Here is a 22,153-nt window from a genome sequence, read left to right as displayed (position 1 = left end):
CTTTCTTTCTTTCTTTCTTTCTTTCTTTCTTTCTTTCTTTCTTTCTTTCTTTCTTTCTTTCTTTCTTCCTTCCTTTTCTTTCTTTCAGTAGTCTCCACAACCAGTGTGGAGCCCAGTGCAGGGCTTGAACTCACAGCCTTGAGATCAAGACCAGAGCTGAAATCAAGAGTTGGATACTTAACCAACTGAGGCACAAGGCACCCCCAATTTTATGTATTTTTAAAAGTTCCTGAATAATTGCCCCAGATATATTTATAAATATTGTACCATTTTCCTTGATATAATAAACATTTGTGTTAAATATTAAGTTCTTATATGTAAGCAGGGTGATCTATTCAAAAACTTATCTGCCATTTTTTCTTTCTTTCCTTCTCTTGTTCTTTGATTTCTTAACACTCTGATTTAATCATTATGCAATGGCAAGTTCTCCTTCCTTCAGTGCTTTCCTTCGAAATTCTTTTATTCATTATTAACTGTATTTGTTTTTTATTTTATTTGTTATTGGTCCAGGTGGAATTTAGAATAAACAAGAGTTCCATTAGAATACAAGTTCCATGTATTATCATCGATTTCCTCCTATGTGCAAGGCATGAACTGGACTAACAAGCCACTCTTCTCAAGACCTGTCGTTTAGTCTGGAAGACAGGCAGTACCACAATAAACAGGTACACAGAATTACAAATCAGGAAGTTCAGTGAAACATACAACCAAGGTGTTTTGATAAAGAATAATGGGGTCAGGGCAAAGGATGGGGAGACGGGCCTCAGAATGGCATTTACCCTTAAGCTGGAAACTGGTTAGTGAGTGCATGCTGCCCTTACAAGGTTATGGAAGGAGATCATTCTAGACATGGGATTAGCAAAGGCTAAGCCCTACGGTGGCTAGGTGGCTCAGTTGGTTAAGCTACTCACTTTGGCTCAGGTCATGATCCTGAACTCCCAGGATGGAGTCCTTCATCGGGCTCCCTGCTCAGCGGGGAGTCTGCTTCTCCTTCTGACCCTCCCCCTTCTCATGCTCTCTCTCTAATAAATAAATAAAATCTTAAAAAAAAAAAAAAGGCAAAGCCCTAAAGTACAAAAGAACTCAGTGAATTGAAGAAACAGAAGAGGTAGGAGAGGCCAGCAGAACTAGACATCAGAGCCTCATCAGCAATGACAAAGGCTTTGGATTTACTCTAATGGCATTGAGACAGTATTAAGTTTTTAAACAGAGGTGTAACAATTTCCATTGATATTTTTAAAAGATGACATTTAGATTGTAGCTGCAGGTAGAATAGAAGCAAGGAGATAAATTAAGAGATGATTTCTGGAATATTGGAGATGGACTTGAGAAAAGTAGAGGGATTCAGGGTATATTTGGAGGTAGAAACACAAAATGCAACAAAATGTGGTAGACAGCGATGGGAGGTGAGCAAGAAGAAGTCTAAGATGACTCCTCAGTTTCTTGGTTACATAAATGAGCAGACAGACATGCCACTTACAGAGATGATACTCTAGAAGTAGGATCCATTTTAGGTGGAAAAACAAGAGTTAAGTTTTGATTCATGAGACATCCAAGTGAAAATGTCCAATGAGAAGTTGGCTGTACAAAAAGAGAGGTCAGGACTGTAAGTATACTCTTGGGACTCATTAGCATATAAAATGGCCTTAAAAGCCAAAGAAGCGGATGAGATCTTTGAGGCTTAGGGAAAAATGTATATTGAATTAATGTATAATGAATTGGTTTATTTATAACTTCAAACTTACCATCTAGGAACATCTTATATCTATTCATATATTCATACCTTTTATTCTGTGAATAAAATTTTGTGGTGTGTGCTATGTAGCTTTGTACATTTCTTATCAGTTTTATTCCCAAGTATTTTAACGTTATGAAATAGAAGTTTTTCATTATATTTCCACAGTTATTATTGTGAATTACAAAGCTATGTAAGATTTTACTTTTGTTGGATATTTAAATTTTTTTAAAACTCATAATTAAACTTGGTGGGGTTTCTTCCTACTTTCTTGGGCCATGAAGGTTGATAAGCACATTCTATCCAAACAAAAAAATGTTCTCATCCTTTCTAATGGTCACACTATTCATTACTGTTTCTTCTTTATTGTCCTAGTTCTCTCTTACAGAATGAATTAGAAATATTAATTTAAATAGTATTCTTATTTTCAATGCAAGTTCAATTGTAATATATTTCAGTATGAAGTAGAATGTTGTTTTAAGATGCATATTTATATGTGTATATTTGCATGTGTGTACATGCACAAGTGTGTATGTGTGTGTATGTAAATTTTTGTCATAAAACCCTACTTGGTCATGGGGGATATTTTATATTTTGTTGAAATTTTTAGCTAGTATTTTTATTTATTTCAGATTTTTACATCTATATTAATGAGTTATCCGTATTTAGCTTTTGGGTGTTATTTTTTTGGTCAAGTTTTTATATGAGAGTCATAGTAGTTTCATAAAATGTAAGGAAAAGGACTTAGGCAGGGGGTGTTCTTTTTAATTTGCAATATCTTTTTAAACTATTTTAATCTTACCATCTTTATTCAACTATTTCCTAACATTGTTTAGTAGACTAAGGGCCTTGAGAAAAGAAAATGTGTCTATGTTCACTACTGCATGCCCATTGCCAAATACACATGTGGAATATGGTAAGGGCTCAACAAATATTTGATGAGTGAATGAGCAGTTTTCTCTCAGTCTAGTCTCAGACCAAACTCACATAGTTGTATCTCAACCTAGAATGCAGGGATTTTTGGATTCTCTTCTTTATAGTCTATTCAGGACTTAACAGCCCAAATGATTCTTTTAATCTTTGTTAGATCCTATCATTCCTGTGCTCACAATCTTCTGATGTTTTCCCATCTAACACAGCGTAAAACCAGTGAACTCTGAATCACCTCTAAGGCTCTGTGATCTGAAATCTTGGCTTTTCTGTGCCCTCATTTATTTTTCTTTTCTTAATTTATTCCAATCCAGCTACACTGCCCTCCTTGTTGTTCCTGAACACACCAAGTACATTCCCACCTCAGGGGATTTACTTGCTGTCCCCTCTGCTCAGGACACTTTTCCCATAAATGGCCACATGGCTCACCCCCTTACCTACTCCACTTTGCCTGAATGCCATATTACCAAGGAGTCTTCCCTGATCAGCCTATTTAAAATACCCATGTAAAACCTCACCTCCCTCTTTGCTTCCCTGCTTTGCTTTTTCCTCTGTGTTCATCATTATTATCTTCTGCCATACTTTACATTTGCTTGTTAATAGTCTTATTTTGTGTCATCTGCTAGAAGAGTATTAGCTTTTCTTTTCTTTTTTAAAGATTTTATTTATTTATTCATAAGAGACAGAGAGAGAGAGAGAGAGGCAGAGGGAGAAGCAGGCTCCCTGCTGAGCAGGGAGCCCGATGTGGGACTCGATCCCAGGACCCTGGGATCATGACTTGAGCCGAAGGCAGACGCTTAACCATCTGAGCCACCCAGGTGTCCGAGTATTAGCTTTTCAAGAACAGACATTTTAGTCTTTATTATTTATAGCTGGACCCCATATTGCCAGTAACAATGCTTGGCATGGAGTTGGTACTTAATAAAAAATGGTTGAATGAATAAATGATCTGCTCTCTTTACTTGGAAACTGGAGCTAACAATACCTATCCTGCAGTTTTCCTGTGTGCATCATGATAGTGCATAGAAAGCTGTTGATGTAATGTATGGGGATTAACATAAGAATAAAAAAAATAAAAAGAAAAAAAAGAAAGCTGTTAGCTCGGCACACAGTAGTTGTTTAGCAAATTATAGCTTTGAAACTTTTTATAATAAGGTTAAAAACCTAGAACACACCCTGTTTCTTTTAATTCTCCAAAAAATTATGGAGAAATAACCTGTTATGTACAAGGTAACATAGATGCAGGATATAAAAGTAGAGAAGGTATAGTCTTTATTCTTACAGAAGCAACCAGATAAACATAGGGACTATTTGGCATGCTCAGGTACCCCAAATTCTTGCATGAATCATAATTAGATTCCTAGAGTGACTCTAAATATCTCAAGGGCTGATAGGAAGCCTTTTCAATAACAAATAGGAAATTCACTTATAAATTCCTCCTCTGCAAATATTAGAAGGCCCCAAACACAACATAGAAAAAATATAATGAGCACCAGTGTAACTTAGAACTGACTTTTATCAAACCTTAACATTTGATATGTTTGATTCCAAATATTTGATTCAAATAGATTTACTAATAGATCTATTATTACATATGTTATTCAATACTTCCATTCTATTGTCCCTTCTTTTTCTCACCATAGGTAATCCTGAATTTGTTGTTTTTCATTATTGCGAGTTTATTTTTTTTAACTTTTACAACTACTAAATACTGGATATAAATCACAGATATGGTTTCCTTCACTTTCAGATTCATATTAAAACAAAACAAAGATAGAATTAAAATTCTATTTAAAATTCTATTTCATTTAAAATTCTTGATGTCTACCTTCTCTTGAAAAATCAGGACACCTGGGCAATCTTTCAGATTGGCCACATTTCTGGATCAGGCAGCCAGTTGGAACTGGGAGGGGGCCCATCCTCATCGGCATAGTTGTATTTAAAGTCTACTAAGCGGCTTCATGACTATTTCTTTCATTTATATTTATCAGGCCTCTATAGGTATTTGCATTTGTAATTTCTGTTCTCTGCACTTTAACCCATTTAAAATAGTTTCCTTCTTATTTATCTCCTGCTTCATTTCTATGTCAATTTATTTTGTCATGTGTTTCTGCTTTGAATTTTTGTTTAAAAGATGGAAGCAAAATGTGTACTTTCCCTTCCACATTGTCACCAGTGACTAGTTGACCTAACTTACAAGCAGTGGGCCTCTTTTCCCACATTTTTATTGAGTTGAATTCAGTGAGTAATAACTCTTTTCTTTCCCTTGGCATTTCTTTTTTAATGGAACTGATGTTATTTGGAGTTAGAAGTCTACACTACCTTCGTCATCTCTTAAAAGTTCCCTTTTAAATTATTACACTAAATCCACAGGGATTATAATCCCATATAATCTATAGTTTGCTGATCTGGTATATATTTTACTCCATCTTTGTCATTAAAATAAAATCTGAAGCCAGGATCGGGTAATGAATTAAGGGAAAGATGCATGATTACATACTGCCAGGCCTGTGTGGAGAAAATTAAGTCCAATAACAAAGAATTATACATTTTAATTATTCATTTTACTTTGAGAATAGTTAATGAACATCTGGGAAAGTATGATACTCTTAATTTATGATAATGTCTGCTATAAATTCTACACTGTTTATTGAATATTAAGGACAGATAAATGGAAGGTTGGGAAAAATATCCACATGTGCATTTTCCTAATACACTGTACCTGTAACATTTTCTTTCTGGGGCATCAGACTATCCTAGGGAAATGTATTTATTTGGCAGCAAACCAAGAAATCACTCTGCTGATTTTATTCCCTTGTAGAACCGTATACAGCTTCTTTTCAGCTTCACAATTCAATCGCAGCAATTGCAAATTCTCCAATACTCATCATGGCCATGAAAAATAGTATACCACATTGTGATTTTCACATTTCCTCAAAAGGCAAGTACATTCCTGATCCAGCCCGTAGGTCCTAGTGTGCAAATTTTTAATTTTTGCTTTCACAATTTTAGTTTTAGGTAACCTTTGCTGGATGGAATTGTATAATTTTTCATGAGCTTTTATTTTTTTTATTTTCTTTTTTAAAAAGATTTTATTTATTTATTTGACAGAGACAGTGAGAGCGGGAACACAAGCAGGGGGAGTGGGAGAGGGAGAAGCAGGCTTCCCACTGAACAGGGAGCCCGATGTGGGGCTCGATCCCAGGACTCTGGGATCATGACCTGAGCCGAAGGCAGCCGCTTAACGACTGAGCCACCCAGGCGCCCATTTGATACGCATAAAGAAAGAGGATGAACTGCCATAAAGAAATTAAAACAGAAAAATAAGAAAACATACCAAGGTGATTTTAGATTCTCTTTAGTTTCTTTGAAAAAAGGAGGCCTTAATTCCACTAAGTATTCTTGATGACATTACATGTGTCTCTCTGCTCTTAATGAGGGGCTTGTAGCCATTAGCAGCAGACTTGTCTGACAGAGCAAAAATGCCTCTGTCAAGGTAGTTCTGCTTTCTGTCCTGAAATATTTCCTTAAAATTCTACATTTGAATGAAAAAATACGCCTTTTAGAAGTGTATACCAGAATGTGACTTCTGTCAAGAATTGAGGGCCATCTTGCTTTGTGTTACATAGCAAATTAATGTGTTCCAGAATACATGAAAAGTGTGGGCATATAAAACATATACATTTTAGTAAAGTTATGCTACTTTCATTATCACACTAATTTTGTGGCATTACAAGGACATAAAGAGTCAAACTGAATATTAAAACTAAGTGCACCCTCAAAGGAAAGATACACGCCAACTTTGTTTTAAAAGAAACAGTATTTATTAAGAAATTATATGCTGAGTTCTCCTACAGTCTGTGGAAGATGGTTTCTTCCATTTCCACAGCACAAGACAACAGCAAAGAGCATCTGGAAAACACTTGCAATGCTTGGGAATGGAGTGTTCCTAGTAATAGGAGACGAAATGAAGTGATATACGCACTATTTAAACTTTTGGAACCAAAGATAAGACAATCTTTTCCTTGCCAATATAGTTTTCACCTGTATTGACACTAAAACCTGTCCATGGGATCTCCTACCCAGACTGAAGTATTGGGTAATAATTGGATTGTTTCAGTTGAGTAGAGAATGCTCAATTTAATCACAGGTCAAAGCAACAGAGTCCTTTAGCTATGGAATCACATCTGAAATATTTGCATTCTTTATTAATAAAAATGGTGCTTATGAAGGGCAGAAATATAACATTTTCAAGTATTTTATCATTATGATCTGAAGTACTTTAAACTATAAATTAAAAATAAATTATAAAAACTAGCTTACGATGTATCTTTTCTTACATGACATTGTTGGAAATAAGCTTTAAACATAGAATTGCAATATCACCTGACTTTATATATGATCAACAGTAAAACATGCTAATCATAAAAATAGCTTTTACAAATATACATTTGTATACAGTGTCTCCCTTACCGTTCATAAATGTCCTTCACATTTTAAGACTTTTAAGACTTAAAAAAACACAACATAATTAGCAAAGGGGAAAACACATTTACAATCTAAACCATAAAAACCTGACAATTATATAGCTTAGAACATAGAAGAAATGGAATTTCTAAAATTGAACAATACTGTCCATTTTATTTATTTGGGTATTTTTTTTAATAAATTGAACCAAAGATGCTGCTATCCAGTAAGAAACCTCCTTTCACATTTCTGGGTGTTGTCACAGTTTCTCTCTTCTGCTTTTGTGGCATCATTCATTACTTCAGATCACTTTATCTGTAGAAACTGAGAAAAGAAAAAAAAATTTTTAAATATTGAGATTTAGGTTTCATTGTTGATAGCATGCATATATGTAAGTTGGATTTAAGTTAGATTTTCAGGCTGAATCAGGAGATGATTAAAGAACTAGATCTTTAGGAAAAATAGTCTTGAGAACTTTAGGTTCTTAGATCCTTGTTGTTGACAATGCTAAAATTATTTACACTTACAGTATGCTATAATTTTTAAAAGTCTAGTCCACTTCTTGCCTGAGATCAGCAATTATCTTTCAACCAGAGCTCTTGACCAAGTCAGAGGGGAAACAATTGAAGTTCTAGGCTAGGGAAAGAGATTTGGGTTGCTTTTGAATTTTTGTGGCTCCTCAGAAGAGTGACCATGGGATACTTTTCCCCTCTAAGAGGCTTTGGAGCCCTGGGTGTTATACGCAAACAATGAATCATGGAACACTACATCAGAAACTAATGATGTAATGTATGGGGATTAACAAAACAATAAAAAAAAAAAAAAAGGCTTTGAACAGTGCAGTCCTAAGCCTTATTCCCCTGGGATAGGAGAAAAAGCAATACAGATCTCTGGTCTGAGTTACATAACCTTGGTTGTAAAAGAAGAAAGCTAGATGTGGGGCACCTGGGTGGCTCAGTTGGGTAAGCAGCTGTTTTTGACTCAGGTCATGATCTCAGGGTCCTGGGATTGAGCCCCACATTGGGCTCCCTGCTTCGGGGAGGAGTCTGCTCCCTCTGTCCCCCTCCCCCTCCTGCGTGCATGCATGTGCTCTCTCTTTCTAAAATAAATAATTAAAATCTTTAAAAAAAAAAAAAAAAAAGCTAGATGCAAGAAGGGCAGTGAAAGACTCATGGTGTGACCACAAGCCAGAAACACAATATAAGAGCCAAAATTCAATTGGTAGAAGCATTGAATTAAGAAATTGAATATGAGGGGCCCCTGGGTGGCTCAGTCATTAAGCGTCTGCCTTCCGCTCGGGTCATGATCCCGGGGTCCTGGGATCGAGCCCTGCGTCAGGCTCCCTGCTCCGCAGGAAGCCTGCTTCTCCCTCTCCTACTCCCCCTGTTTGTGTTCCCTCTCTCGCTCTCTCTCTCTGTCAAAATAAATAAATAAAATCTTAAAAAAAACCCAAAGAAATTGAATATGAATATGAGGATAAAATAACACAAGATTTCAGTAGTGGGAAAAAGCATGTATTTATCTTAGGATCCTATCAAGCACAAGGTTTATATTTAGATAGAAAATATAATTACACCTATTATCTCATCAACTTCGAAGTTTTTTCAGTTAGATGGAAAATCTGTGTATATGTTTTAAGAATCAAAGACAGGCAAATCGAGGTATCCATTTGGATGAGAACTGCTGTTGAGAAAAACATCGTGCATCAGTTATCAGTCTCGGGGGGAGCAATACCATCTACCACTGGTTATCAATCCCAGGAAAGGTCTCCAAATGTTTTTGTCCATTGTATTTTGGTATTAGAGTTGTCAAGGAAAACAAAGCACAGTCAGCATTGGATGAAAACAGCGCTTTACAGCTCCAGTCATGTGCCTTGGTCCCTCATGGCTAGTGAGTCCCTGAGGCAGCAGATGCAGGGCAATTGGCCTATGTATAACCCTCTCTTGCGGCCGTAGTAGGACCCTGAACTCTGCCCCATGGAGGCTGAAATACTGAAAGGTGTGTCTGACAATCATTAACATACACATTTAAGTGGAACAAGGAGAGACTCCTCTAGTCTGAACCCGGAAAGGTATTTTCCATGTAGCTGATGAAACTGACAGGCTTTGTGGGCTCTTTGTTTCTTGGTAAGGAAGTATTGCAGGCCCAAGGCCTGTTCTTAAGTGACTAAGTGGGTGTTGAAAGACTGCATGGATGCACAGGCTGCTTTTCTCAACAGTTGCTGACTCCTGTGAATAGCCGGATGATTATGTAACATGACCATTTATTAGAGTTTTGAAGCCCATGAAATAGTGATTATGAAAAAGACCGAGTATGGCAGTTCGGGTGGTGAGAATCACTCTGGATATCTGTAGCTCCAGATGTCACCTGGCCAAGATCCCTGGTTGAAAGGTATCAGTGATCTAGGATGGTACTTTTTCTTCCTTCATGGATATGCATTTGTCACACTCAAAAACATATACATCTAAGTAATTTCAGTTAACTGGGATGTCTTCTTCCTTAGTGAGTACATATCTTAATTCTAGGAAGATACAGAATTAAATGTAAAGTATTTGCAGGACTAGAAATCATACTACTAATATTTTTGTGTTAAGAAAAAGTATTTGAACATTTGTTATTGTAAATATCTGTGTTACATGAGAGAATTTAGCCTATTAGTCTGACAGTCCTGTGATATCAGTTTAGAAAATGCCATTAAAAAGTAGATTGAGACACAGGATTTCAGTTTTATGATTTGAAATCTTATGACCAAATCTTATGTTTCTGCACGATATTGGAAAGTCTAAGAAAACCTTAGACCATGTTGATACATTGAATTCATTAGATTTTAAGAATTATTTCATTCTCAGAAAGATTTTGTTGGACTAGACAAATGAATTACTTAAAAACACAATATAAAGTATATTAAATTCACAAATGCCATTTACAATGTTTGAATGCTATTTAATTAAGCGATCTGGGACAACCATTTTTCAGAGGATTCGGTACTTTGTAAGCTCGTATATTTAATCTTAATAATAAATGCCTAATAATTTTGATTTTGAAACTTTCACCAAACAACTAAAAATAAACAAAATATATACCCTAAGTAGTCTATTTTTCAGTCAAAAGCATTTAAAACTTACATCCTTAGGAAAGAAACTTTAAGGCCTAAGTACATTTTGATACTGTGATATTCTCTCTCTCTCTCTCTCACTTTTGCTTCTCTCCCCCACTCCCTATTTCCTTTCCTCCTCCCCCCTTCTTCCTCACCCAGTCTGTACCATATGCTTACTGGTCACACATACATGTATTTCTAAAAATGAAAATGTTATTCAAGTATGTTCTTCATGCAAGAAGTGTTCATGTACAATTAGTCTTTAAAGCACAAAGTTTTGAACTCATGGTTCAAAGCAGGCCTGCCCTGTGTTGTGTGGTATAAAGGAAGTTTTATACATTCCCTGTATGCAGGTACCAAAATGGATCTATTACCAATGTGAAAATGAAAACCTTAATAAATACAATTAAATTTAACCTGTAGAATGATACTGACATGTGAACATAAGGCATAGTAGGTTTGGGTTTGGATTGATAACACTTGTGTGCAGGGAGGAACTAAAGCTCTCTATATGATTGCAGTCACCCTCTTTCCTGCAAGGCCTTCATCAATCGCTCTTATGACAGATGGAACATGCTTAAACTGCTGCAGCAGCTGTGTATGTAAAGTTTACTAATTATTGTGTTTCTTCAGGTTAAGTCATGGCAGATGACATTAATTTAGTATATTCTTACACCATCCTGCTTGCCTCAAAAGAGGTAATGAATGGTTGTTTAGCAAGTATTCTTTTTAAGAAGAGAAAAACAGCCTGCAGATTTTTCGTGCATATTCCATTACCCCTGGTATGATTTCTCTTTACCTCTTCCTTTGCTCCTTGATTGTAAATGATTACATAAAAATAATTATCCTGGGAAGAAGAAAAGGTTTGAAAATAATTTATTGAAGTCTACTTCCTTGCCATAAGGCTTCAAAGCATTTGCCTGTCCCTAGTACAAAACAAAAGCTTCATTAACTTTGCATTGTGAAGTAGGTGTTATTAACCATATGGATACAAGTAATGAATATAATGCTCCTTATCTAAAAGCAATGGCAAAATATATTCACAATGCTTTCCACAGATCTTCCAGGCTGAGAAAAGTATTGCTTTTGCTTCTAAAGGCATGGGAGAAAGGGGACAACTATGATATTCTTGTTGCCTTTTTCTCAAGAATGACAGCCATTTAAGGAGCTGATTGGTTTACTATAATGTGAAACTAATTGTGCTTTCCTTCTCTTGAATAGTGGGTAATTTATCTAGTGGCTATATGGAAGCCTGGATGCTTTTAAAACAAATTATCCTGATGATGAATGCTTTTCCAATTCTCAATCTCTCCCATTTCTGAAAAACAACAAAAAGCCACTCAGATGGGCCTGGATTGTACTGAACCAAGCAATTTACTTCTACTTGACAAAGAAAAAAAGGATAGTATTAATCTAAGAGAAAGCACATTTAATTTTAAACCTTATGAATTAATATATATATTTACTGATGTAAGATTGGTATATAACATTATATTAATTTCAGGTGTACAACATAATAATTCAGTCTTTGTATATACTACAAGGTGATCACCACAATTAATCTAGTTACCATCTGTCACCATGCAATTGACCCCCTTCAGCCCTTTTGCCCCCAGGCCCTCTTCCCCCCTCTATAAGCACCAATCTATTATCTGTATCTATGAGTTTTGTTTTGTTTCTTTTTTGTTTTTTAGATTCCAAATATAAGTGAGATCCCATGCATGGCATTTGTGTTTCTCTGTCTTATTTCACTTAGCATAATACCTTCAAGGTCCACTCATGTTGTTGCACATGGCAAGATTTCCTTCGTTTTTATGGCTGAATAGTATTGTGTGTATATATATTATATATATACCATAACTTGTTTATCCATTCATCCATCCATGGACACTTAGGTTGTTTCCATTCTCAGCTATTGTAAATAATGCTGCAATGAATATAGGGGTGCCTATATCTTTTTGAATTAGTGTTTTCATTTTCTTCAGATAAATACCAAGAAGTGGCATAGCTTGGTAATCACATGGTAATTCTACTTTATAGGAACCTCCATGTTGTTTTCCACATGACTGCACCAATTTATGTTCCTACCAACAGTGCACGAAGGTTCCCTTTCTCCACATCCTCTCCAACACTTGTTCTTTTTTTGATAATAGCTATTCTAACAGGTGTGAGGTGATATCTCAATGTGGTTCTTACTTGCATTTCCCTGATAATTAGTGATGTTGAACATGTTTTTATAGGTACAGCAATAGGTGGAATAAATATACTTTACTAACAGCTCTACAAAAAAAAATCATATTTTTAAAGAAGTTTTTGACCTTTTTTAAAAGATTTTATGTATTTGTTTGAGAGAGAGAGTGAACGAGCAAGAGAGAGCGAGCATGAGCGGGGGAGGAGCTGAGGGAGAAGCAGACTCCCTGCTGAGCAGGGAGCCCGATGCAGGGCTCCATCTCGGGACTCCGGGATCATGACCGGAGCCTAAGACAGATGCTTAACCAACTGAGCCACCCAGGGGCCCCAATCTTCTGACTTTTTAATATCAGAAATGCTTCTGTTATTTTTTTTCTAATTGAGATTTATAACTAGTAAGTAACTAGAGAAATATAGATAACCCACATTTTTAGATAATATCTATAAAAGCAAAAAAAGGTGAAAGAAAATATGTGGAAAATATAGGCTGTATAACATTTTACAGAAAAGTGGAGTCTTACAAAGCAGGAATTATCTATATTTGTTGCCACCACTGATTATGTTTATTGAGTAACGGTTCACTTTTATAGACATTGCAAGCCATTCGCTTTTTATAGACAACGTGAATACATTTGGCTTTTACAAATCCTTTATTACAAATGAGACACAATTGAATTCAAATTTCTAAATAACACAGATTCCTGGCTACTACTCTTCCTTATAAGTAAACTTGCTTTCTATTAATAAGCTCTTTGGACCAAAATTGCATTATACTTTTAGGCTAAAAGAATCATAACACAAAAACCATAAAGGGCATGAAAACAGAGATGGCTACTAACTCGCTGAGATGGCTACGAGTGGAGGCAACTGCTCCATCATGTAGTTTTTAGGGGCCTAATAGTCTCCGTTCCTCAGTTGATGGCCATTTTGGATGTAGGGTCTGGGGGGTTACAAGAAACACAGGCAAAGATAAATGTGTAGTAACCCATCAGAAACTTGGAAGTAAGACAATCAGGCTGCCTTCTGAGATTTTGACTCTAAAATCAAGACTTAAAGGATCAGGGTAGAGAATATGCAGTGTTACTTAAGAAATGCACAAAGTTTCTAGTCTTTGAGTCTTGACCAGAAGGTAACTGAAACTTATTAAATCTGCCAAAGTGAAGTGTTGATCCAAAAGAGACTTGTTTGGCACTGTCAGTACAGAAAAATAGGAAAAGTCTGGGGGTCATGATTTCGGGGATTGTGGGATCGAGCCCTATGTAGGGCTCTGTGCTCAGCGTGGAGTCTGCTTATCCCTCTGCCTCCCCCTTTGTCCCTCCCCTCTCTCTCTCAAAATGAATAAATAAAGCCTTTAAAAAAAAATTCCTAACAGTTGTTTTATAATCCACACCCATTATTCTGCCCAATTATTACCATGTTTTTTTATCCTGCTCTCCATCTGTCTCTCAATGTTCAAGAAATAAGTATGACTAAAAGACAAAATTGGTCTTATTATACTATAGTGGATCACAAATATTCAAATAAGTGGGCTTTGTTATTCCATAACCAAATGGAAAGATGAAAAGACTGGAAAAATCAGTCATTTGTTATAATACAATAGACTTAAGTTAATGCATGAGTAATGTTAAGATGTTTTATTTCCTCTCCTAAAACTGAAGGAAAACATAATACAATATTATAAAACCAGCATAAAAGTAAAAGAAAAAATTTAATGTTAAAATAATTTAACTCTATCTACCAAGTCCAAATACAGTGAGTTCCTACAAATATTATGAAATGACTTCCAAGCTTTTGAATTATTCCTATTTTAGATTAGTTTATGAGATTTACTTATAGACATGAGTTTTGATATTGAAGTGAAAATAGTATATTAACTAATATAAAAGTACAATTAGAAACACCATGGATGTTTGGTTTGGTACATGACTTACCATATGTGATTTAAAAAAACCCCACTCTTTTCAGAGTTAGTAACATCATTTCCTATAATTAATTACAGCTCTCTCTCTCTAACAAGGACATTAGTGCAGTAACAATTTTTAACATTTACACACAAAGAACATTTGTGTTTCTGGAGTACATTTCATTTAACTAAAATCACACAAAAAATGCAAGTAAGGCAAATAGTATGTTGTTTTTTGGATTCATTATGGGAATAAGTTGTTCAGTGTAGTAGGACACAATGATGTCAGGCACTGTATATTGTCTTCTCCGTTCTTATTCTGAAGCATCAGAGAACCAGAGTAGCAGAGTGGTTAATTAAGCAGGTGACCTAGGATTGTAGAGGGATCGTATCCAACTTCCCAACCACAGCAGCAGTGCCTTCCATGGTAATCATGACTGACAGGTATGTAAGCTTTGGCTTGATTATGTTTAAGGGATACAGAACTGTTTACCTCATAAAGCATCTTGCTCCATTTGTAGAAAAATCATAGAAAAGAATTTGCTGCCGTGAATCTAAATCTGCTAAATGGCTGGATTATATATTGAGTCAAAACCTAGAGAGTGCGGTGACAAGCCAGGAAGGTAGGCAGAATTTGAGTGTTATAGAAGTACTAGGAAGGCCCCATCTATGGGGTATGGATTCAGGTCAGATATCCTAAGATGGCAGGAGAGAGGAAGGCAGAGTGCTACTACAGGGAGAAGTGGATTGGTATTACAACTTTAAAGCAGGCATCTGAAAAATAGAATTTTCTGGTTTTGATTTATTTATTCATTTAATTTTGAGGACCCTGTTTATTCCCAGGAGTAAAGGAGTATCCAGTTATTAGAAAAAGCCTAGAGCAAATGTAGTAAGCTTACAGCAAGAGAAACAGCAAGACTGTCTTAGAGTCTGAGGCATTTGAATTACTTAGCGGAGGCTTCCTCAATTCATTCCACGTGGAGACTGGGTTTGGGTTAGTCTTAGAATCTGGGACTGGGCTAAATCTGTGGGCATGGACCACAAATCATCATAATAACTCTTATTTGTATAGTGTTTAGAAGCTTATGAAACACTTTATATGTATAGTCTCATTTGATTTTCTTTATAAACCAGAAAGGTAGGTTGTTAGGCAAGAATCATCCTTGTATTATCCATTAATCCTTGGATCAAGGTGTGAGTGTCTTCTCTAAATCAAACCTAGGCTGGTTTTTTGTTGTCGCTGTTGTTTTGTTTGTTTGTTTGTTTTTTAAGGCCAGTGCTTTCCTTAATATTCTATTCTGTCCAGTTGTGGGAAGGAAGACAATAGGGAAGCAGGCTGGGTACATCATCAGTTTTAGTACTGGTGATCTCAACTGAGATAGGAAAATACACTGGTGCCCTGATGATGAGAGGGAGAAAAGAGACAGACTTATTGGGAATGTACCAGGATTTGCACATAACTTACTACCTGCCTTTCCTTGGTTTGTAGCAGATTTGCCTGGATTTTTTATTTTTTGAAGTTCTGTCTTGAACTAATTTAAAAACCATAAAAAGCTTTTGCAAAGCAAAGGAAACAGTCAACAAAACCAAAAGACAACCGACAGAATGGGAGAAGATATTTGCAAATGACATATCAGATAAAGGGCTAGTATCCAAAATCTATAAAGAACTCATCAAACTCAACACCCAAAGAACAAAGAATCCAATCAAGAAATGGGCAGAAGGGCGCCTGGGTGGCTCAGATGGTTGAGCGTCTGCCTTCGGCTCAGGTCATGGTCCCGGAGTCCTGGGATCGAGTCCCGCATCGGGCTCCCCGCTCTGCGGGAGGTCTGCTTCTCCCTCTGCCTCTCTCTCTCTCTCATGAATAAATAAATAAAATCTTAAAAAAAAAAAAGAAATGGGCAGAAGACATGAACAGACATTTTTCCAAAGAAGACATCCAAATGGCCAACAGACACATGAAAAAGTGCTCAATATCGCTCAGCATCAGGGAAATCCAAATCAAAACCTCAATGAGATACCACCTCACACCAGTCAGAATGGCTAAAATTAACAAGTCAGGAAATGACAGATGTTGGCGGGGATGCAGAGAAAGGGGAATCCTCCTCCACTGTTGGTGGGAATGCAAGCTGGTGCAGCCACTCTGGAAAACTGTATGGAGGTTCCTCAAAAAGTTGAAAATAGAGCTACCATATGATCCAGCAATTGCACTACTGGGTATTTACCCCAAAGATACAAAAGTAGGGATCCGAAGGGGTACGTGCACCCCGATGTTTATAGCAGCAATGTCCACAATAGCCAAACTGTGGAAAGAGCCAAGATGTCCATCGACAGATGAATGGATAAAGAAGATGTGGTATACACACACACACACACACACACACACACACACACACACACAATGGAATATTATGCAGCCATCAAAAGGAATGAGATCTTGCCATTTGCAACGACATGGATGGAACTGGAGGGTATTATGTTGAGTGAAATAAGACAAAAAGAGAAAGACATGTATCATATGATCTCACTGATATGAGGAATTCTTAATCGCAGGAAACAAACTGAGGGTTGCTGGAGTGGGGGGTGGGGTGGGAGGGATGGGGTGACTGGGTGATAGACACTGGGGAGGGTATGTGCTCTGGTAAGCGCTGTGAATTGTGCAAGACTGTTGAATCTCAGATCTGTACCTCTGAAACAAATAATGCAATATATGTTAAGAAAAAAAGAAGAAGAAGAAGAAGGTAGCGGGAGGGGAAGAATGAAGCGGGGGAAATCGGAGGGGTAGACGAACAATGAGAGACTATGGACTCTGAAAAACAAACAGGGCTCTAGAGGGGAGGGGGGTGGGAGGATGGGTTAGCCTGGTGGTGGGTATTGAGGAGGGCACATTCTGCATGGAGCACTGGGTGTTGTGCACAATGAATCATGGAACACTTCATCTAAAACTAATGATGTAATGTATGGGGATTAACATAAGAATAAAAAAAATAAAAATAAAAAATAAAAACCATTTTAATTAAAAATTTAGTCATTTGTCTAAAAGAGAACTTTTGTGTTATAAAAATACATTTGATTAAGAAAAAAGAACATTTAACTTTACAGTAAAATTATCTTATGTGGGTTACATAATTTTATTTAAAACATCTGTGTAAATGGGCGCCTGGGTGGCTCAGATGGTTGAGTGTCTGCCTTCGGCTCAGGTCATGATCTCAGGGTCCTGGGATCGAGTCCCACATCGGGCTTCCTGCTCCTTGGGAGCCTGCTTCTCCCTCTGCCTCTCTGTCTCTGTCTCTCATGAATAAATAAATAAAATCTTTAAAACATCTGTGTAAAAATTTAGTTAATACTGAAAAAAAGTTAATCACATTGATAAATTATGTGATTTACCAGAACTTGGATGCTCTGTTACACATACATCAACACATTAACATTTTTCTCATTTTTTCCCCAACTGATCCCTGATACTTTCTGAAAATAATTATGATTGTGTTTTGAGTGTTCTGGCCTCACTGACAATCACATTTGACTAGTTGAATTGATAAATTATAGCAATTTTATTTGGCACATAACTTGGGTTTGATCGTGCATCGATTTCTGACTTCTCATGCCAATTATATGGCATCGAACAACCGTCAGTGGCTCCCGATGCTGGAAATGATAAAGACAACTTCAGGATAATACAACAAATTGTGTAAGTTAATTCCAGTGCTAGAAGCCAAATGCTGATTAATGAATGCTGAGATTATTATGAACTTTGAAATTTCATACATTTTACTGTTTCCTGTAGTTCCTTTAGTAATTAGTTTGGGTACCACAAGAAGAGATATTTAGAAATCATTTCATGTCTCACAGAAAAATGTGATTTAAAATTGATTGATTTAGAGGTATAATTTAAAAAGTCCTTGGAAATTGTACAGTTAATTCATGATCCTTCAGAATAGCTGAGACAAAGGCTGTCATGGTTATTTAACAATTCTTATTTAATTAAATTTACCGTATACACCAAAGTATTAGAATATAAAAAATAGCTTCAACTTTAAAACTGAGCAAAATTAATCTGAGAGATCAAGTCATATAGTAAAGTGATGGCATACTTATACTATTATTCTATTAATAAACTCTTGTTTTTTTATCAACATATTTGGGAAATATAATTAATTTCAAAAAAGAAATCTTAAGGCTTAAAGCTTTGGAATAGTTCCTAGTAATAGTATTATCAAAATACTCTTAGCACTCAAATTAAGCTGGATATAATAGAATCCTGGGTGATTCAGAAGAGATTTCAGAGTTTTGTAGTGCCTAGGACTATCATGATTATGAAAAAATCCCAGAATTGTAACATAGACAGAAAGAATTAGAAATTGTACTTTATCCATTTTATGTGTGACTGATTATGTCATATCCTCTGTAGGTTACTTTTTTGAAATAGGTTTTGGATATCAGCTCACTTATCTGTTTTTTCCTTTGTTTTATTATAAGAGAATATAGATTGAGGAACAGTGTCAGTTATATGATTCTGTATGGATCAAGATAAATAAGAGCTGGGAGCATTTAATTCAATAAATTGATGAAGTAATTCAATGTAAGCAGAGCTCTCTCCTAGATTTCTATGAGCAAATCTTCCCCAGATCAAACTTTTTATTTGAAGAGGTTTTTCCTTTATAATTAAATTTCTCTAGTAAGTCACACTTTATGGACCTGAACAGAATGCTACATTATCTGTTCATCAGATCTGTGATAATGCACGGAAGACTCATGATCACTACACTCTGTTGTGTGCTAAAGAGGAAGGGCCCTGTGTCTGCCTGGTTTTCTGTTCTTTTACCTACACCTGGCGTTTTTTGCTGAGGAAACACAGTGTGGTATTACTTGGCACATAAATATATCTTACAGCTGCACTGTACATCTGAAGCTATAAATTATTTCTGTAGTGCTTTACAAACAGTCATCTTAACGAAGAGAAGTCTGAGGCACAAGGAAAGAAAGTCACTTGCCCAGGGTCTTAATGGCATGGTAAAATAAATCCAGCCCAGAATCACGTTATTCTGTTCTCACTTGAGGGTCACATTAAATAGATACTTGATTTGAAATAAACATCACAGAATGGATGCCTCATGTCTGAAGGTAGGCAACAACATGCCCTCCCAGCAAACCTGCCTCTAAACACTTGGGTTGTTGGTGAGATGTACTGGGGAAATAATTGTTCAACGGAAGTTTTTTAGGCAGAATGTTCCCACTGACTGTCCGTTTCTTTGGGTCACAGGAACTGCATTTTGACTAATGGGGTTTTGGTAGATGAGTGCTGGGAAGCCAATAGGGCAGGTACCTATGACGCTATTCTAGAAATCTCTATTTTGAGACAAATATGGGTAAGTGAAAGAGCACAGAGAATTCGTTTCTGGGTCAGAAAGAATTGCTTTACTTGTAATTACTTGTATATGTGCACATACCTATAATAAATTTTAAATAAACTTTATTAATTTTTTAAGGGGACAATGGACAATGATATTTTGTAAATAGAGTTCTATATCTTTTTCTTTTCTCATTGACTGAACCCATTTCAGATATGAAAAGAAATAACCAATTTTATCACTTTATATGCCATAAGAAAATACCATACCTCATATAGAAAAAAAATCAATTAAATGGCGGAACTTTTCCAACCTAATTTACTTCCAGATATAGTTACTCAATTTATGTTTACAGAGATGGTTTCAATAAAAATGTCCTTGCTTATCATCAGTACATATGGAGACCAAATGTGGTCACAAATACCAGAAAACAAAATGTATTTTGAATTTTGAAACGACTTAAAATTCTGGGTAAAAGTTAAAAACTAATTGGCCCTGGTTTCACAGTTATTACTTTTCATGTGAATATTATGAGATTTCAAGCTACTTAAACTCCTATTAATATTTTTTTTTCTTAGTGTAAAGATTAAGGACAATTTTTAAAAACAGATGACATTAAATATTTCTTTTTTTTTTTTTAAGATTTTATTTATTTATTTGACAGAGAGAGAGACACAGCGAAAGAGGGAACACAAGCAGGGGGAGTGGGAGAGGGAGAAGCAGGCTTGCCGCGGAGCGGGGAGCCCGATGTGGGACTCGATCCCAGGACCCTGGGATCATGGACCTGAGCCAAAGGCAGACTCTTTTTTTTTTTTTTTTAAAGATTTTATTTATTTATTTGACAGAGAGATAGAGAGAGAGCACAAGTAGGCAGAGAAGCAGGCAGATGGAGAGGGAGAAGCAGGCTTCCCGCTGAGCAGGGAGCCCGATGTGGGACAAGTTCCCAGGGCCCTGGGATCATGACCTGAGCCGAAGGCAGACGCTTAACGACTGAGCCACCCAGGCGTCCCTCTCAACATCACTTTTATAGAATAGTTATACTGTTGTATTTTAGCAGCTAATGCTCAACTATTTTGTGCTATACACAGAATGTTTATGCAAAATTAATCTTATATATTTCAGTATTTCTGGGTAATTTTTTCCCATTCCCTTTGGATGTAGTCTATGGCATCAGCTAAGAACATTGAACGCTTACCTTACATCTGCCGAAAATAACAGTAACAATAACAGGCCTCTAAAGAAGATATTTATCGAACTAACCTAGGAGCATTTGGGCAAGAGGCTGGCAGCTTCTTTGTGGACAATTAACCTATTCTACAAAAACAAATGTGTATAAAATATGTATGTCGGTGTCCTTTTCATTATACCATAAACTTTCCTTATGAAAAATGAGATGGTCTGAGAAGGCAATGTCTGATTTTAACGGACATCGTTTGGCGTTTTTAAAAGCATGTGGCAGACGGCAGCAAGGTGAGGGCTTCCCAGTTGCCACCAGTGGGTAGGAACCCAGAGGGCCACCTTCCTCCCGAGAGTCTCAGGGCTCTGGGGATACACCACATGAAAACGTTTTCATTTTGATCAATTCTGAGGCATCTAATTCTGTAAAGTTCAGAGTACTTTTCCAATGTAATCTCACAAGTCAATTTGCATGCAGAGTTTCTGCCAACTTCAGGTAAAAATTGTGCAAGGCACAGGACTGCGGGAGGGTGACAGCCAATCAGGATGTCATCAGAGTTATCATTTCATCAAGCGTGAGGCGCAGGTCAGCACGATTGAGCTCTGTGTTCCCAGAGGTGCACAAAACTGCTAACGGCACCCAAGTACTGTTAGGTGGGAAGACACGTTGAAAACATTGACTCAGGGGCGCCTGGGTGGCTCAGTCGTTGGGCATCTACCTTCGGCTCAGGTCATGATCCCACGGTCCTGGGATCAAGTCCCACATCGGGCTCCCTGCCCTGGCGGGAGGCCTGCTTCTCCCTCTCCCACTCTCCCTGCTTGTGTTCCCTCTCTCGCTGTCTCTCTCTCTGTTAAAAAAAAAAAAAATTAATTAATTGAAAAAACAAAAAAACAAAAAAACAAAACAAAACAAAAAAAAACATTGACTCATAGAGTGAGAAAATTACCCTTCTCAGTGTTCTTCCAGTTTTCTGACTGCATTAAAGAGAAAGTTTCTGCTGGTGCTAGTTCTGACATTTCTCTAGTACTGTCTTTTTTTGAACAAGAGAAAGATAGAGATAGAGGTACAGAGACAGAGAGAGATTGTGAGAAGCAGGAACACAGTTTTTTTGTCATATGAAAGTACTGAACTGAATTTAAAAGGAAATGTTTTGTCTTTTCATGCTATTTATCTTAAATATACCTCCTACTTATGAAAAGGAATACCTGGTTTTTCATTTTTTGGAATGAACTAAAGTTTAGTTTTAAAGATACATTTATTTTAAGTAAAAAAAAAAAGTCAACTTAATTTTTAAAATTAAATT

At 36.5% G+C, this 22,153-nt stretch overlaps 1 protein-coding gene and 1 long non-coding RNA gene across 3 annotated transcripts in view; one reads left to right on the top strand and one right to left on the bottom strand.

The window, feature by feature from the left end:
- Positions 1-22,153, top strand: part of LOC118014973 — a 268,840-nt gene that overhangs the window by 172,727 nt on the left and 73,960 nt on the right. The window lies entirely within an intron of this gene.
- Positions 6,231-22,153, bottom strand: part of RALYL (RALY RNA binding protein like) — a 686,645-nt gene continuing 670,722 nt past the window's right edge. Inside the window, exon 8 of one of the 2 annotated variants that reach the window (XM_035011453.1) lies at positions 6,231-7,456. In XM_035011453.1, the coding sequence (XP_034867344.1) occupies positions 7,439-7,456 (18 nt within the window). In that variant the 3' untranslated portion in view covers positions 6,231-7,438. The remainder of the gene's footprint in view (positions 7,457-22,153) is intronic. The other variant, XM_035011452.1, reaches the window with a different exon arrangement.

Source organism: Mirounga leonina, unplaced genomic scaffold (genome assembly GCF_011800145.1).
Source record: "Mirounga leonina isolate KUSES-001 unplaced genomic scaffold, KU_Mleo_1.0 Mir_165, whole genome shotgun sequence".
Taxonomy (NCBI): domain Eukaryota; kingdom Metazoa; phylum Chordata; class Mammalia; order Carnivora; family Phocidae; genus Mirounga; species Mirounga leonina.
Note: the sequence above shows the minus strand (reverse complement) of the source record. Positions and strands in the feature narration are given on the sequence as shown.